Source organism: Homarus americanus, unplaced genomic scaffold, assembly GCF_018991925.1.
Source record: "Homarus americanus isolate GMGI-L3 unplaced genomic scaffold, GMGI_Hamer_2.0 scaffold25827, whole genome shotgun sequence".
In the NCBI taxonomy this organism is placed as follows: Eukaryota; Metazoa; Arthropoda; class Malacostraca; order Decapoda; family Nephropidae; genus Homarus; species Homarus americanus.
Window position 1 is genome coordinate 183,272 of NW_024738300.1, and position 19,091 is coordinate 202,362.

Below are 19,091 nucleotides of genomic sequence, written 5' to 3' on the forward strand. Positions count from 1 at the left end.
CTTCGTGTTTTCTTCTTTCCTTGTGGTTATCAGCTTATACCTAGATCACGCGCACCTACAGTAATTTACTTGCATATATATATATATATATATATATATATATATATATATATATATATATATATATATATATATATATATATATATATATATATATATATATGTGTGTGTGTGTGTGTATGTGTGTTTATTTTGTATTAACACTTACAGTTTGCTTAATTCGATACCACAATTCAGTCTGTTGTTTACTGTAGTACTTTTCTGGAGACACTCTTATTGTTATTTATTCCTGTGATTGCACTTGACCTTCTGTTGTCTGACAGTATATTCGTGGAAAACTTTTATTCTGGTTATTCTGGGCGCCAAAGTATAAATGGTATCACTGATGTGAAGACTTATGCTCACACATGTTCATAAGTGGTGTAGATGTCTCTTTCTTTGCATAATAATAAGTCACCATAAACCAAGCCATAGGCCCAAAAGGTGAAAATATTGTTCAATTTTCACACAGGAAAAGCATGAAGGGGCGAAGACCAGTGAAGCCAACAGCCGTGGAGGATCGAGCCAGGTTTGTGTGGATGTGGGTGGGGGGTATGTCACTCCGCGCCATAGCCCGAGAGACAGGCGCCAGCGTGACCACCGTGTACAGGTGGGTCCACCGTTGGCAGCAAGAAGGCAATGTCAACACCAAACCTCGCGGACACAAACCCCTTGTAACATACAGGGGTCTTGATTTAGCCAACATTCCTGAAGTGATGCATCAGTCCTCGACAACTTTACTAGATGACAACACTTACCTCCGGTGTTACACTAAGCCATACAAAGTTCCGTACTACCGAGATTTCATGGAAATTGATAAGCGTCACCACCCATCTTTATTCATGGACAATCTAAGGCTCTTGGCAAAGATTCATAATTTTCGATCTACATTCGAATATCTTAATCACCAGTTTATCGATAATTATAGGAGTTTTGTCACTATGAAAATGGTTCCCGGGGTACAGGAGATGTGTGCTACAGATCAAAATAAACAATGTTAAGATTTTCGAAGTTTCAGAAAAAAATTGAGGTGTTTGGTTTTGTATATGTTCACCACAAAGAATGACAGTAGTACTGTACAAAGAGTAGACATACAATAATGATGATCTAATATAAAGAGATCTCTGGGATCACTGTGGAACGACTGAACAGAATATTTTGTGTTTATCATATTTACATGAGAAAGCTTGATTTGATTAAGGCAGCATTGTAATTTATTTTCTTGATTATAATAAAGTGTTTTTTGCTGTTTCAAGTGTTTTTGTATATATCCTTCAGCCCCCAAATTAAATATTTTGTAACATTAAGAGGAGAAAAAAATGTCATCTTTATTGTATTGCTATATGAATAGTTACAAGTCCAAACGTTGTTACGTAGTAAACATTGTAAACATAAACGATAAACTTCGTTTGAAAGGTAACATTATCATAAGGTTACATGAAAATATTTATTTCCCGCAAGGAAAACAAGAGGTTCTTTTGTTCAAGCAATAAAGCACTTCATGTTTTGGTAAAAGGGTAAGCAATAAACAGTTTACGGCATAATATAGCTATCAGCTTTGTTATAACATTAAATAGGAATAATATTACATTTGTAGGATACTTTAGTATTATAATTATGTGGGATAGTTGTGCACACTATACAAAGGCTATCGTTACAGTTAAAGGTAACATCCTCAAATATTTATAAAGGGGATTTCAATGTACATCACAAAAAGTGACTTGGCTCTGCAAGGGATGACCCAGGAGGCGCTGAGGCACTCTCTTTTCCCTACTTAATGATCTGGAACAAATAATTAAACACCCTACACGCGTTCCTGATCGACACAATCAACTCATTAACATTCTTGATCTTTGTTTTACCTCTAACCCCTCACACTATTTATACTCAATTTCTGCCCCCTTACGGTCTTCTGATCACAATTTTATTTTTATTAAATCAAACTGGGCACGACCACCTCCCCCACCCCTCTCTAAACGTCAACTGTGGCACTATCGGAGGGCAAACTGGCAATCCTTGCGAGAATTCTTCACCGACTTTCCTTGGGATGAATGTTGCTTTTCCACTCGGGACGCTTCGATATGTGCTGACAGCATTACTGGGGTCATACAGTGTGGTATGAGTGCATTTATCCCATCTTTTACCAAAACTTTCACTTTACAATCATGGTTTGATCGCTCCAGTTCTCTTGCATGTAGTTTTGAAACTATCTCCTTCTCCTATTACCCACTCCTTTTCATTACTTCTAGGAATCGCTGTAAGGGCTAAGCTAAATTTTATAAAAAGAAAGACCGCTGTCCTAACTATTTCTTCCTCAAGTAAATCCTTCTAGTCCTTAACCAAAAGCATCTGTAATAACTTCTGCACTCCCTCATTTCTTCCTCTCTTCCGACCTGACAACTCTATAGCCAACTCTCCCCCTGACAAAGCCAATCTTATCTTCCTCTAAATCCACCTTAGACGATTCCAACTCTACCCCTCCAACCCCTGCTCCTCCTACTGAACCTATGCACTTACCTATAATCTCCACTCCTAGGGTTGCTGTTGTGTTATCCAGGTTGGATGTGAGTAAGGCGTATGGACCGGACGGAATACCCAGTGCCGGATTTAGACCTGTGGAGGCCCATGGGCAGCCTCTTTGTGGAGGCCTCCCTCATTATAACTACCCAAGAGGGTGGGGTGGCGAGTGAAGTGAGCCTAAATATCTGGGAGTTCCGGGGGGCGCTGTAAGCCCCCCGGAAAAATTTTCAACAAGCACACATGACAATTCTCTCTCTCATTTTACATCTGCAAGACATGTTTATGTCTACTCGTGGGAAGTTCACGAATCATGGGAGACGCAAGTCTCCTCTTTAATCGACAGACACATGACAACAGATGTGCAGATACTACAACACCCAACCCTCTCCGACCGACTGTCAACAAACAGCGCCCTGATGGCATTCTTAATGGAAGTGATAATGAAAAAAAAATATAAATTTTTTTTAAATCTCAATTTCGTTATTCCATGTAGTTCATTTTTAATCACTATATATTTGTGGAATTCTAATTATATTATTAGCAACACAAACAATAGCATTCATTAAAAATATACTGTTCATAGGAAAACCAGGTATTCATGAATTTCAAGGAGTAGCTAGCCTAATTTCTATCACGCTTCTTGCTGAACATAGTTTTACGTGATGGAATAGATAAACATGAATTTAAAAAAATGAAAATAAAAATAATCCAAATGAATAAACAAATAAATAAAATATTGTAATATGTGGAGGCCCCCAGATTGTGGAGGCCCCTGGGCAGCTGCCCACTTTGCCCACTCCTGAATCCGGCCCTGGGAATACCCCCCCTCGTGTTCTGAGGGAGTGTGCTGAAGTTCTTGCCCCTGTGTTTACTCGCCTCTTTCGCCTTTGCCTCAAAACCCAAACTTTTCCTTCTTCTTGGAAGCATGCCTTGGTTCAGCCCATCCCGGAGAAGGGTGACCATTCTAATCCCTCTAACTATCGCCCCATTGCCCTAACTTCGTCCCTCTCTAAGATTTTCGAAATTATCATAAACTCATTTTCTCCGTCGCCTTGAACGCCACTTCTCTTTTGTCGGATCACTAGAATGGCTTTCCCCAGGCTAGATCTACTGGTAATCTGCTCTCCTACTGCACCCATCTTTGATCATCCTCTCTTAGGGATTATGGGGAAACTTTCGTCGTGGCCCGCGACATCCCCAAAGCATTTGACAGTGTATGGCACAAATCTTCGCTTTCTAAACTTCCCTCTGATGGTTTTTCTCCCCCACTTTGTTCTCTTATATCTAGCTTACTTGAGAATCTATCCATGGCAGCTGTTGTCGAGGAATCGATCTCTCGCTCTTTCTCTACCAATAGTGGTGTCCCACAGGGTTCTGTTCTTTCACCTACTCTCTTCCTTCTTTTTATCAATAATTTATTTCACACTACAACTAATTCTATCCATTCTTTCGCTGATGATTCTACTCATCACTCTTCTTCACATTTTCCCCTTCCCCCTAACTCTCAAACTAGATCTATTTCTAGAGCTGATATCATTACATCTATCAATGCGGATCTGTGCAGCATCTCCGAATGGTGGAGGAAGAAACTTGGTGAAATTCAATAGTAATAAAACTCAGTATTTACCAATTACACTTTCCAAATTAGATGATCTCCCACCAATCACATTTTAGGACACAATCATTCCGCCAAATTCTAAAATAGATATGCTAGGTCTCACTATTTCCTCTAATATGTTATGGAAGCCACACATCCTCAACATTGGTAAAGTTGCCACCCGAAAGCTGGGAATGCTGTACAGATGCCGAAGCTACTTCACTCCTGAGCAGTTGCTTCAAGTATATAAGGGATTCATTCGTCATAACTTGGAGTACTGCTCTCATATTTGGGGTGGCTCTTCTTCTGGCCAACTGTTAGATAGGGTGGAATCAAAGGCATTTCGTCTTATTAACTCTCCTCCTTTAGTCGACAATCTTTCTTCCCTTTCTTTTCGCCGGAATGTTGCTTCATTCTCTCTCTTTTACAGGTACTTTAACTGGCAATGTTCGGTGGATATGTCATCCTGCATACCGCCGGCGAGGTCGTTGGCTCGTAACACAAGTCTTGCCGGCGGTGCCCACCTTTTCCCTGTGGATGTCGGTCACACTAGAATAACCCGTTATAGTGTATCCATTTTTCCTCACACAGCCAAACTGTGGAATGCTCTGCCTTCTTTTGTGCTTCCACACTCTTACAATCTGTCTCACTTTAAAAACTTAGTTTTCCGGCATCTTCGTGGTGCAGATTATTTTTATTTTTCTTCCCCTAGGCCATGTTGTGGGTTGATGACCTGTGCCCGGGTGGACTATTTCCCGTAAGAAAAAAGAAAACATATATATATATATATATATATATATATATATAATCAACGACCTCACCAGCCAGAACTCGAACCCTCGACCTACTGTGTGGGACCAGGGAATGCTACCGACCATGCCACAAAGACACTAAAAGCAGTTCTAGACTATGTTATATTTCACACAAAGCCTTTTCATCGAGCTGATGGCGCCGTGAACCTCCCATTGGGAACTTTCCGTGCCATTTATGTGGATGTCAGTAGCATTTTACCAAATGCAGCTGGTCCCACACAGTAGGTCGAGGGTTCGAGTCCTGGCTGGTGAGGTTGTTGATGATATGTTCAAAGTCCGCGTGTTATATGGACTAAAAATGAAGCATATATATATATATATATATATATATATATATATATATATATATATATATATATATATATATATATATATATATATATATATATATATATATATATATATATATATATATATATATATATGTATCACGATAACTTTCTCTTCTAACAAAATATAACTGTACACGCATTTTTCCTCTCAATATATTTCTATTAATGACTCTTTGGAACACTATCTTTACTACAATCATTAATATAAAATTGTTAAGATGTACATGTTAAAAATATATAGATAAAATAATACGAAGGACCATGAGTTTTGAAGGATTTAAAAAAATACATCTAAAATGTACATATTATTTATTTACATTAAAGCAATAAGGTTATTTGTATATTAGCCTAATTGAACTTATGACTCAGGATGTAAAAGCATTATGGACATGATCAATACCAAAATCGTTTGATTGCGACTTTCAGCATCAACGATAGTGAGCTGTGGTTGAGGTAGTTGGTTAATATGAGTCTCCTGTCCTTACTTCCAGTCCCCGGGAGCTTCACAGATGGTGGGTGCTGGCAGGACGCTGGTGTTGATGGCTGTGTTCCTGAGTGTGGCCCAGTCTCTTCTACCTTCGGGTAATTCTAAAATTTTATGAGGATTAAGAAACAGAGAGAGAGAGAGAGAGAGAGAGAGAGAGAGAGAGAGAGAGAGAGAGAGAGAAGGAAAAATGGATAAATTAAATTTCAGTAATAGTTGAAGACAATAGCGTGGACTTGACCAATACTTTATTTTCCAGGATTATCAAACAATATTTTTTGGGGCAGAAGTAGGTGAGGAAGGCAATTAAAATGGAATCTTGAGTTTCCTTCGATACGTGTATTAAGTTTGAACGCTAACAGCAGGTAGTAGGTAGTAGGCAGTCATCAAACAGGGATGTGCTACCGCCTGGGATGATATTGTAAACATAATGTGTTGTCTAATTGTGGACCTTGTTGCCATATGACACCACGAAAAGTGTGACCAGGTCCCAGGTTGATGATCTGACATTCTGCCTCATTTACACACAATTGGAGGGTTTCAATTATTTCTCTTACTTTCACAACACAACATACATATATCGTTTATCACTATTGATCATTTTTCATTTTTGTATTTCTTTATTATTATTATTATTATTATTATTAGTTATTATTATTTTATTTATAATATTGTTTTTTTATTGTGAACTTTATTTATTATGAATTAATATTATTATTATTATTATTATTTTTTTTATTATTATTATTATTATTATTATTATTATTATTATTATTATTATTATTATTATTATTATTATTATTATTATTACTATTATTATTATTATTATTATTATTATTATTATTATTATTATTATTATTATTATTATTTTTCTTACATTTTCGCCCCCAAGGCCCTGATGTGGGTCAGTGACCTCTGAGCGGATGGGCTAATCCCAGTAAAAAAAAAGAAGAAAAAAAACAGCTCTCAGTGCTTCTTTGAGAATGGCAGCTTTGAATTTGCGACGTTAAACCACTTACAAATATTGTAGCGATTAAAGTTATATATCTATCTATCTATAAATCTATCTATCTATCTGCGATCCGAATTTAATTACCTTGACTGGTTATAAAATACTTTCTTGCAACTTTTATCAGAAATATTAAGAAAGTCAAGGGTAATCAGTATATCAGAATATTCCTTTACAGTTATCTTAGAGGCGGTGGCTCCTGAGGTCCTTCAGGCGGTGTTAGTCAGTGAGTGGCATCCTCGCTGTTCCCTCATCTTCCTTACTGACGGCCATCCTTCAGCCCTCACAGTGTTTACGGTGCGTAAACTTGTATTCCCTATGTAACGTTTTGTTATTTTAACACTGTATCTCCGTCAATAAATTAATTCAACAAGGAAGACTTGCTTAGAAATGACAAAACTAAAATTATAGTTTACAGATTATTAAAAGTAGCCTTCGTATGAAACTAATCGTCAGACGGCTCACTAGGGCAGCTTGGATAGAGCACTCAAAAAGGTAGTGTGGCCAGCACTGCTTTTTATCGTTTTCACTTAGACTGTAATATTAGATATCCATTCATTATAGAAGAGGGGGCAAGTGCTATATCCACTGGGAGGCTCCGGCCATCCATTCTGGTTTATCAGTTACTAAAAAGAACATTTATAGAAATGGCCCATATTCACGCTTCCTCTTATCAGATTAATGTAAATATTCATTGTTATGTTGTTATTAATATTATCGTGTTTGAAAGTAACAAAGAAAATATGGAACTACATAATCACGATAACTATTACAATGCCTGTGTTCAGAATGCCATATAAAACACTTGTTTATAAACCTCAGTGATTCATTATATAGAAATTTCAATAATGAAATCTTGGTTACGTATGATAATGAAAAAGAAAATCCTACGAACTGCTATAGATAAATTGGTATATAAGATCATCATATAACAACAACATAAATAAGTGGAAAAGTTATCAACTTATTCTTACAGGAATTTAGGTCAATATCACCTCCCTGGGGTGTGGCGCTGTTCGAGGTGGCAGTGGACGGCCAGGACGCTAACGTGACGCAGGCACAGCTCTCCCGGGTGGTCGACGAGGCTCGGCGGGTAGGTCACTCTCACATTACTACTGAGGCGGGTAGGTCACTCTCACATTACTACTGAGGTGGGTAGGTCACTATTACCTTACTACTGAGGCGGGTAGGTCACTCTTACATTACTACTGAGGCGGGTAGGTCACTCTCACATTACTACTGAGGCGGGTAGGTCACTCTCACATTACTACTGAGGCGGGTAGGTCACTCTCACATTACTACTGAGGCTGGTAGGTCACTCTCACATTACTACTGAGGCGGGTAGGTCACTCTCACATACTACTGAGGCGGGTAGGTCACTCTCACATTACTACTGAGGCGGGTAGGTCACATTACTACAGGTCACTCTCACATTACTACTGAGGCGGGTAGGTCACTCTCACATAACTTCTACTGTGTTAACGTCAACAGCTGCGGCAGGTGTCATGGTGCGTGACGGTGGTGGTGGTGAGCGACGACCCAGCCTTCCTCGCCGCCTTCGCCGAGTGGTCCCTCAAGGGCCGCCTCCTGGTGTGGCCAACGAGGCTCCTCGTCGTCACCCGCCTGCCCCTCCCGGAGCTGCACTACCTACACAAGTTACTCTCCACGACCAACTCCATGTTGCTTATGGTCCAGGATACTTCAGGGAAATTTAGGTATCGACTCTCGTTTGTGTGTTATTTTAGAATAACATATGAGCAGTTTAGTTGTTCCATCAAAGTGAACAGTGCATGATATATTCTCAAAGGAACGGGTAGTTTAGAAGGATTTGAAATGGAAACATTATATAATAATGAACTATTTCACAGATGCAGTGTGTACATGTACTTACCATACAGCTCACCAGAAGACAGGGCTCTGAGTCTTGCCTCCTGGACGCCTCGCCGAGGTCTAACCCTTGCCACCCATCTCCCACTTTTCCCTGACAAATACACCAGGTGTGCTTCTTCCTAAGATAACTGTGTAAACAAGATAATTAATAATTTTCTCCATAAATTCTATACCCTATTATTCAGATTATTAAAACCTAATGGTACATTTAATGATAGTTAATGATAGGTGATAGCCTAAAGGATATTAATAGACAAACTGTCACTCCACATTTTCATAAACAGTGATATGATGATTATTTTTCACCCTAGATTCTTAGAACGACCAACGCTGGCTGTGGCAACGGAAGCGTTACACTCAATAGAGGTAAAGAAGAAAGGCAGGGATGGTGAACACACAGACAACATGGTGGACTACTTGGGCAAGGCGCTCAATTTCACGTGAGTTAAACATCCCTCTTTGAACATTTAGCTACATGGCTCAGTTATACTAATGTTCAGACTTTACACCATAAAAAAAAAAATAAATAAAAAAAAAATAAATAAATAAATAAATAAATAAATAAATATATATATATATATATATATATATATATATATATATATATATATATATATATATATATATATATTGATATATATTGATAAAATCACACGGGAAAATGGAAACAACGGAGCACCTTAGCTTTCGTCTTTATTCAAGACATCTTCAGAGGCAAGATTTATCTTATCCACGTTTTCATTGTGGATTTACATGAAATATATATATATATATATATATATATATATATATATTTAATTAGCCCAATAAAGCACGCAGATTTCTACATATAATCAATACCTCACCCCACCGGGATTCGAACCCATGATCTTATAACTGTGACTGGGAACGCTACCTCTGGGCCACCAGGACACTAAAAGAAGTCCTAGACTCTGTTATATTTCACACAAAGCCTGTTCAACGAGCTTATGGCGCCGTGACCTCAAATGGGGACCACCTGTGCCTCTTGGCGTGCTCTGGTAAGATCTATTGCAATGGTGACTTTTGGAGTTAGTTCGTGAAAAAATTTTCGCAATCAATTTCCAACAGCTGCTCAAGAGAATAATATGCGAAATGCAAGAGGGTGACCAGCTGACCAGTTACTTAACCTATGAGTTAGCCCCTAAACCCCCTTCACTCTTTGATGAGATTTCAATAAGGAAAGGACACAAAACAGCACTCGCAACTCTACTTGAATTATGCGGACCATTTTAAGGTACAGTCTCAGAGGACTACCAATATATTGTGGATGGCGGGCACCTACTTCATAGAGTAGTGTGGCCGCGACCAGCAAAGTACCAGGATGCCCTAAGCGTCTACACAAATTATGGCATCAAGCACTATGGTAACAATGCAGTAGTAGTATTTGATGGCTATCCACAAATATCAACAATTAAAACTCGGGAAAAAAACCGTCGAGCTTCCAAACAATACCACAAGCAAATTTCCTTAGTAATAGATCTAAAAAGACACAACTGATCAATAAACTGAAGGTACACTTCCAATCTGTTGGCATAATGGTTCATTCAGCCAATGATGATGCTGATACATTAATTGTTAAAATGGCTTACAAACTAGAAGATAAAGGGCAGAAAATTGCAGTAGTGGGTGATGCCACGGATTTACTTGTATTTCTCACCACTTACTAGAGTCGATATAAAATACTCTTGCCAAGTCTAAATCGGCTCACATTTCTGCTCTGAAGATTTACCAATGTGTAACAAATTATTGAGCAAAATCCTCAGGGCACCTGTCTTGTCTTCTTCCTTCATTTAGTCTTGGTTGCAACGACGTCAAGCTCTTTATAGGAAAGCGAAAAAGCACTTCGATCCTGAAGCCTGTGAGACGTAATGAGCATAATCTGTGTTCAATAATCCTGGCTCAAATAAATGGCGGCAAAGGTTGTGAAGCCTTCATCAATTCATATTTATTAGACTCCTTTTAGCTGATTCGGTGATGAAATATCGTTTAAGTGTGCGGGCACTGTATGGCTAGGATGTATATGAAATCAAGAAGTTTGACTCTCCATTTTGTCATCGACACATCACAATTATGGCCTCGTTTACACTCTTTAATCGCTTTATTTAAGTGCAAGGTAAAAAGCAGTAACTTTCTGTCCCCAATCGACTGGGAGTGGGAGAAATATGGAGTGGATTCCATAGCAATGTCAAATCTCGAGGATGCCGCAATCATTTGTAGACCTTCAACAAAGCTGGACCATATTGTTCTTGTCCTGTGTGTGGTCAGTGTCGTGGTATTCACTGAGGTGTTCAATGATTGAGATGACTCATGGGACACTACATCTATGAGATCTCATCTAACATACGTGTTAGAATAAGAGTGGTGCATATATATATATATATATATATATATATATATATATATATATATATATATATATATATATATATATATATATATATATATATATATATAAATCACTGTGGTGCGCGTGATCCAAGTATATATAGCCATCTTACAATTGTGTAAGATTACAGAAATAGGAACTTCGTGTTTCTTGTTTTCATATGGTTATCAACATATATATATATATATATATATATATATATATATATATATATATATATATATATATATATATATATATATATATATCTTATATATATATATTATTACAGACCATGCATCGGGTGTAAAGTCTACCTGCAGCACTGCAGGCCATCTGAGGATGAAGCCACATATGATAGTTTTAGTCACCTCCTGGTTCCCTTCTCTATCCTGGTTGTTGTCTCATCTCATCAAGTCTTCCTCTCATCAGCTCAGGATTAAAGGAGATTTCAGTTCCTCTGATGACCACTAGGATCACCTATCCTGAACTACAGCTGATGACCTACCATCTTCTTCAATCCTCAGCCTTACTCGTCAGACATCTCAGCTCCTTAAGTATTTGACCTGTCCTATGCCCTCCGCAGCTAGATTCTTGTATTGTATAAATGTATATATATGCTATTAAGAAAGCCAATGTTGTATATTTGGAGGTTAGAAATGGAGTTAAGGAGATGGGGTGTAAGCCTGAATGTTTTGATGAGATTTATGGTGCTGTTATACACAACAAAACTCATCCTTTTCTACCCTTTGCAGTCCGTTGTCTTTGTTTGTTAAGTTTTTTATTGTTTATTATATTTAGGATCTGGGTAGACTTTTAACTGTATTCTAAATCCAACTCGTAACAATATATATATTTAACTGTTACTATGTTCTTTGGGGAAAACCTCTAAACACCTTTGTAAGTACAGCTGTTTATTAGTTAACTCAATGGCATGGACACATTAATAGAGTAATATATTGATGTTACATGACAATGACTCCGACACAAACATGAAATGGATACACTTCCCACCTTAAGTAACTTGCCCTATGGATCGTTCTGACAATGACTCACGTGTAAACTGAGGGAGACCCAGTGGCTGGGGAATGTCTGCAGGTGCAGACAACCCAGGGGTCCGTGTTCAATAGTAATGGATGGCAGCCTTGGGATCCATGTAATATGTGTGTAACATTTAAGGTCTCTAACTGTGTGTGTGTGTTTGCAGACAGACATGTGACCGAACCACTGCATTGTTTTAGTAATAATAAAAGGCACAGTGGTAAAACATTCCTTACACGAATAATATTGGACATGGAGTCACTCAGAATTCCGTGAAATGCGCCATTGGCGGCCATTTTCCAAATGGCCGCCACTAAAAGCATTTTTGACAGTAACTCGGGGACTAATTCACATAAAAGCAGGATTTCTTGTGTCTGTATCCGTGTTTTGAAGGATGTAGAATCCAGTATATATAGGTATACTGGAGTACAGTCGCGGTCAAAAGTAATCAACCATTCCATCACCTAACCCCTTGTGCCTGAGTGGATCCTTTCTGCGTGGTAGGTCAAATGGGGTGAAGAGGGCGAATGGTCGACTTGGAGGGGAGCCGTTTGTTGGGGGAGTGGGGCAGGGAAGGGGTGTGGGAGGGTGGTATGCAATGCAAGTTCCTCATCGGAGAAGGAGAGGGTTGAAGAAAGCAGAGAAATTCTTTAAAAGAAGGAAGGAAAGGCTGGATGTATTTTTTTTTCACTCTATTATCTTAGGTTTTCCTGCTTAAGAGAATAATCTGCCATGTATTTTCTGATTCATAATTTGTTTTCAGGTTGTTGTTCAGGTTGTAAACGAAGATAATTAGATCTTTCAATTAACGTTGATATGAGGATAAATATTGAATACGAAGTTGGAAATCACATATATTTTTAATATTTACCAACACTTGTCATACAGAATCTCAATGACCTATTCATTGTCCTCCTCTCTGGTCAATCGTGGTCTCTCCGGCCTGAAATTATATAATTTATATGAATTAAGAGTACAAGTATGTTTTGTTTGCATTACACACCGCGGTAGGTTTCCCAAGTTGCCAGACTCCTCCCAGCTGGTTAACCAACGTCTCACAATGATCCCAGCCGCCCGTACAATTTCTGACACACTGTAGCCAGCCGCTCGCAAACCGATAATTTGCCTGCCACTCGCCAATCTACAGGTACAGTACGTCCTTTAGCTTCCATCCTGAGCTGGGTGTGGAGCAGTGGTCATCGCCATTGCCATTACCGCCTCATCACTTCCACTGATTTTCACAACTCTAATAAACATATTACAGGGAGGACAAGTCATGGTCTATCCAACAATTTATTCTTATTTTATTTTATCACTTAATAGTTATTTTTTTATGAACGTTACTGGCGAGAGGTAGAAGTGCTTAAGTAACAATTCAATTATATTTATTTATTTTTCTCAATTAATCTATTGATTTTTTCAAGAACGGTAGTCTTGAAAAGTAGACTTGATCAAGTATCACAGCCTAGGTTAGTGTTACCTATGGTTACAAGCCACACACCCCATCCTCTCTTATTTTGTTATACCAGGGGCTTTCCTTCACTGAAGCCAAACGCCTTATCAACCTGAATGACACATTACCTGCCAAAAGCTCACTCTCATTCCTCCCTAGAATCTTAAGTAAAGGCATAGATAACTAAGGGAAAAGTTAAGTCCATATGACACCTCCCCTTCACCGCCCCGGACACCCGCCCCCCTGGCTGGTTGGTTGTTTGGGCTTTAGGCCTATCAACTGCCACGGTCATCAAGGGCATCAACGTCAGGCTACATCCACCAACTTAACACTCAGGTGTTGAGGTTAATTCTAAGACTACATTCGCTCTCTTACCTTAACAGGGTCCGTCACCCTTGTTTTCCCCCCATCAATACCTCCCCACCTGCTTGTGACCTGTCGTGTAGAAAGGATTGAGCTCGAGGGTATGGTAGTAGGAGGGGTGGGTGATTACCTTTGACTGCGACTATACAAGTTCAATAAAGTAGTTTTTGCCGGTTGCTTTGAAGAAAAATAAAAATGGCCACCACTTAATGTTTATCAGCTTATGTTTTTAGGGAAATAGAGTCCTGATACTTAATTTTACTTGTCCATCATTGTGATAAAAGAGTCTACATCCATATTTTGAATGGAGAAAGACAACGAATTCGCAGCTCCTGGTTCTATCATTTGTAAGTTCCATCAGACAAGGCAACTTCCAGCTTCATGTTAGCAGCCCTGGACCATGTGAACTATGTTCGATGGCTCCCAACCCACATTAGAGACATGGCTTCACTAACTGATTAACACCCATACGTACACAGAGAATTCAACGACAAGGGTTTTGTGGTCCACAAAACAGTTCAACCTTTCTCATGCATTGGTTTAGATCATACACATGAACTGGTCAACCCATAAGTCAAATGTGATGGAAGGGGCAATAGACTTGACAGAGAATCCGGCAGCACTTAGAAGATGGAGGTTGGCACACCTGGAGATCTTATGAATTGTCAAGGAGTTTGAAATACATCTAGACAAAGATGTTGACGGTGGAGTTAGTGATTTACAGCATTATGAACAGACAAAATCTACCCAAGATCGCCTTGCGAAGGACGTCAGATCTCTAGCAGCTGTGGTAGAGGAAATGGGAAATCCTTTCCTCGAAGAAAACAAGTATCTGCATGGTAGTGGATACTTGAAATATCACATACTCGGGCACAGGTCACTGACCCACATCAGAGCCTGAGGGCGAAAATATAATAATAATAATAATAATAATAATAATAATAATAATAATAATAATAATAATAATAATAATAATAATAATAATAATATAATAATAATAATAATAGTAATAATAATAATAATAATAATAATAATAATAATAATAATAATAATAATAATAATAATAATAATAATAATAATTATAATAATAATAATAATAATAATAATAATAACTATTATTGTTATTATTATTATTATAATTAAAAAATAATAAAATACTACAAAAAATAATATATTAAAAATAATACTAATAACCATAAATAAATACAAAAACGAAAAAGATAAATCAAGAATGAGAAACGATATACATTACATTAAGTATGTTATGTTGTCAAAGTAAGAGAAACAATTGAGACCCTGCAATTGTGTGTAAATGAGGCAGAAAGTCAGATCAGCAACCTGGGACTTGGTCACAATTTTCGTGATGCCATATGGCAGCAGGGTCTACCATTAGTCAATATACATTATGTTTCCAATATCTTCCCAGGCGGTAGTACCTCCCTGTTTGATAACTGCCTGCTACCTACTACCTATTAAAGTATGTAGAAGATAGACTTGTTGATGGAGGAGTATCCATATATGAACCTATTAAAAAAACAAACGTGTCTTGTTCTGAAAGCCTAACCAGAAGGTAACTTCGAAAAAGAAGCTGCAAGTAAATTCGCTTAAGGCTGATTGCTCCCTTTTCTCCAGGCTTCATATATCCTGCCAAGTTTGAAGTGAAAATCTGGAGGAATTTTTCAAGCATGAGAAGCAGCCTTACCTACCATCACTGTCTGATTTTGGAGAGAGCCATATCGGCATAACCAGTAAATATGGATCCATTATCATTGATGGAGCTGCTTTGGTCCACTAGCTACGTCCCGCCCTGACAAAACTCGAATCCTTTGTACCAAACATTGTCGGCCTGCTTCATAGTACTTGGAGAAGGGTGGATGTTGTCTGGGATCTCTGTCACCAATACTTTGAAGAAGGCAACACGGATAAAGAGAGGCAAAACCACCTGATAACAGCGTTCCTCATAACTGGGAAAACTTCCTGCGTGGTGAGAAGAAAAAGGAAGAACTGTTCTGGTACCTTGCTTTGGCTGTGGTAGAAGCTGATGATCGTGATGGTACAAATGCCATGCCAACCCATGGGAGCAGTTCTCTCAGCAGTGGTGGTCGTAGTTATGATACCCTCTCTTCGTGTTCTCAGGAAGAGGCTGATGGGCGCTTGTTACTCCATACAGCAAATTGTGGAGCCAAGTGAAGTGAAAAAATACTGATAAAGACGGTTGACACTGATGTCGTTGTTCTGGCTTTCACACTTTTCGGCAGACTGAGACTAAATAAGTTTTGGGTGGAAATAGGAACAGACAAGAAGAAACGTTAATTTCCAGCACATGTGAGCAGCATCGTTGGAGATAAGAAAGCTGGCACCATTCCAGGCCTTCACTGGCTTTGATATTTGTCTTCTTTTGTAGGTCAGACCGAAAGACTGCTTGGGATGTCCATAGCAGTGGCACCAGAAACAATTGATGTCTTATTTCGACTGCCGGAGAGATACTGCATCTAGTCTTGTTGTATAATCGAGTAAGTGAAGAAGTTAAAGTGAATGTTGCTCGTCTCTCTCTATTGTGCGGAAAGTTAGATCAATGAATACAATTCCTCCAACAAAAGCAGCTCTCACTGAAAGTGCTGTGTAGGACATGTGTGGAGGCAGTCCCTGGTTACTTCTCCAGTTCTACCTATCTCAAAATGATTAGGGCTGGGTGATGATGGAAGGTTCGGAATGGTTATCGTACTGGACAAACTTGCCGCAAGCTTCAGTTGGAATTCAGGCTCTCTTGAAGTGTGGCTTCAAGAAAAGCTGTTCTGGAAAGTGTAAATGTACAAAAGCTGATCTACCATGCACAAGTCTATGCTCACGCGGTTTGACTGCACAGTATATCGTTATCCTTGTCCACCTGGCTGAAATGTAATTAATATGAGATCAACATTAATTTAAGCTTATGATTGCCTTATTGCCATAATTTTCTTGGTAAATCAGTTATATGTATGTGAATAATAAAACCACGGAATATAAGTAAGTTGTCTCGTTTTCCACTTTGATAATTGATCAGGTTCAGTCCAGAAGTAAACGTATGTCTGTTAAATATACCATATTGCTTTTCAAATTTAAATTACATGTTATTATCGTTATTAGTTGTGCATATTGAACTCATACATGGAATTTGTGGTATTTAGGATGAATATATTGATAATTTGAATTGCTTAACAGTGTTATGTTAAATATATAAAAGGTATCATTCATAGAATCAAATAAGAATGTAAATACTAGGTAATTGAATAAAAAATGTGGAAGAGTGATCCTGGTAAAGATTTATGGCATCAATTTTATTTCTGGTAGATACAAAAATCATGTTGCTATCTCAGTTTTGAATCAAGCCACGAAAAAGCATAGAATTCATGGCAGTCATTTTCTGAATTGGTCACTAATGGTATATTTTACTAAACCTAGGCACTCAAAATATTTCTTATTGTATTCTATGCCCCTGAAAACATGTGTATAGACACTCTAATTCAGTTTCTATCTCAAATATAAATAGAGATACAGACAAAAATAGATTGAGTGGCATTTTTGGAATTATGCTCTATAGTATCTACAAGTGATCGCCGGCCCTTCGTGCCCTTCGTGCCCTTGTAAAAGTTTGAACGCTCGTAACAGCGTACAGCGAATGAGGGTGAGCCAAGTCCGTAGACTTGCATGGTTAATGAGGGTGCTCCAAGTCCGTAGACTTGCATCGTTTTCCATCGTAAATAAAATTGTTAATTAATGCCTACCTAAAGAAACCATCGACATGGGACCAGGTTTGTTCCACTCTACGAATTTTTTACGATTTTTCCACCAAGTTTGATGAAAAACGATTGTGCCGTTTTGGCTGCCCAGAACAGACACACACACAAAGAGACAGACAGACAGACAGACACACAGCTAGTCCTATAGTATATTAGATATCCACTGGATTGTAAACCCTTCAAAACATAGATATAGGCACAAAGGTATGTTTCCGTATGAATAAGTCCCGAGTTACTGTATAATATGCATTTAGTGGCGGCCATTTCCCAAAATGGCCGCCAATGGTACATTTGACAGGTTTTTGAGTGACTTTATATCATATATTGGTTTAGATATGGATGTTTTAACATTGTGCCAAGTTTAGTTATTATTATAATAGCCCCTGTCTAGAAGGCAGAAGTATTATATAAATGGGATAATTACATTTGATTTATATATTCTATCACCCTCTGTAACTTTCCACTAGCTATGAGGTAGCATGTTCAGAGCACGTGTTAAGGTGTGCCCACGGGAAGTTGTGTCACTTAGTGCTGAGCTAAAGCACTAAGTAGCCAGCTCTCTGGCCACCTAATGCAGGCAGTAGTTTGATATCCTTGACTAGAGGAAGACGTTATTGAGAGCCATCGTGGATGGTTCCGTCTTCCGTCGACGGAGGACGACGTACATATTTCCGTTCTTCCTCGATGGGTCACTACTCATCGGCATTGTTACTCAAATCCTCACACAGATCGGAGGTATTTAGCAGGACTATTTACAAAGCCTCCGTCCTTCTCTTACCACTCATAGTTACAGTGGTAAGTTACGGTGATCTACACTTGGAACTGTATCCTAGATAGTTCCTGAATAAATAGATAACAGACAATTGGGTTTCGCTACTAAAAGCCTGTATAATATAAATGTTCCGGCTTAATTAACCTATACAGAATCAACAGTTAACAGTTAACAGTTAACAGTTAACAGTTAACAGTGCATATATCTGCTGCACTAATATATATATATATATATATATATATATATATATATATATATATATATATATATATATATATATATATATATATATATATATATATATATAAAAGTAAATCACTGTAGGTGCGTGATCTAGGTATATGCTGATAACAAGGAAAGAAGAAAACACGAAGTTCCACTTCGTGTTTTAATTATCCTTCTCTATATATATATATATATATATATATATATATATATATATATATATATATATATATATATATATATATATATATATATATATATATATATATATATATATATATATATATATAATATATATATATATATAATATATATATATATATATATATATATATATATATATATATATATATATAAATATATATATATATATATATAAAATATATATA

The 19,091-nt window shown here is 37.8% G+C and overlaps 1 protein-coding gene across 1 annotated transcript in view; it reads left to right on the plus strand.

Annotated features, from left to right (window-relative positions):
• LOC121873900 overlaps nt 1–14,499 on the plus strand; it is a 39,380-nt gene extending 24,881 nt beyond the window's left edge. The window contains exons 2-8 of the mRNA XM_042377778.1: nt 5,792–5,882; nt 6,972–7,090; nt 7,770–7,886; nt 8,285–8,508; nt 8,662–8,790; nt 8,995–9,123; nt 14,406–14,499. Of these exons, the coding sequence (XP_042233712.1) occupies nt 5,810–5,882; nt 6,972–7,090; nt 7,770–7,886; nt 8,285–8,508; nt 8,662–8,790; nt 8,995–9,123; nt 14,406–14,499 (885 nt within the window). The 5' untranslated portion in view covers nt 5,792–5,809. The remainder of the gene's footprint in view (nt 1–5,791; nt 5,883–6,971; nt 7,091–7,769; nt 7,887–8,284; nt 8,509–8,661; nt 8,791–8,994; nt 9,124–14,405) is intronic.
• Nucleotides 14,500–19,091: the final 4,592 nt, after the last annotated feature.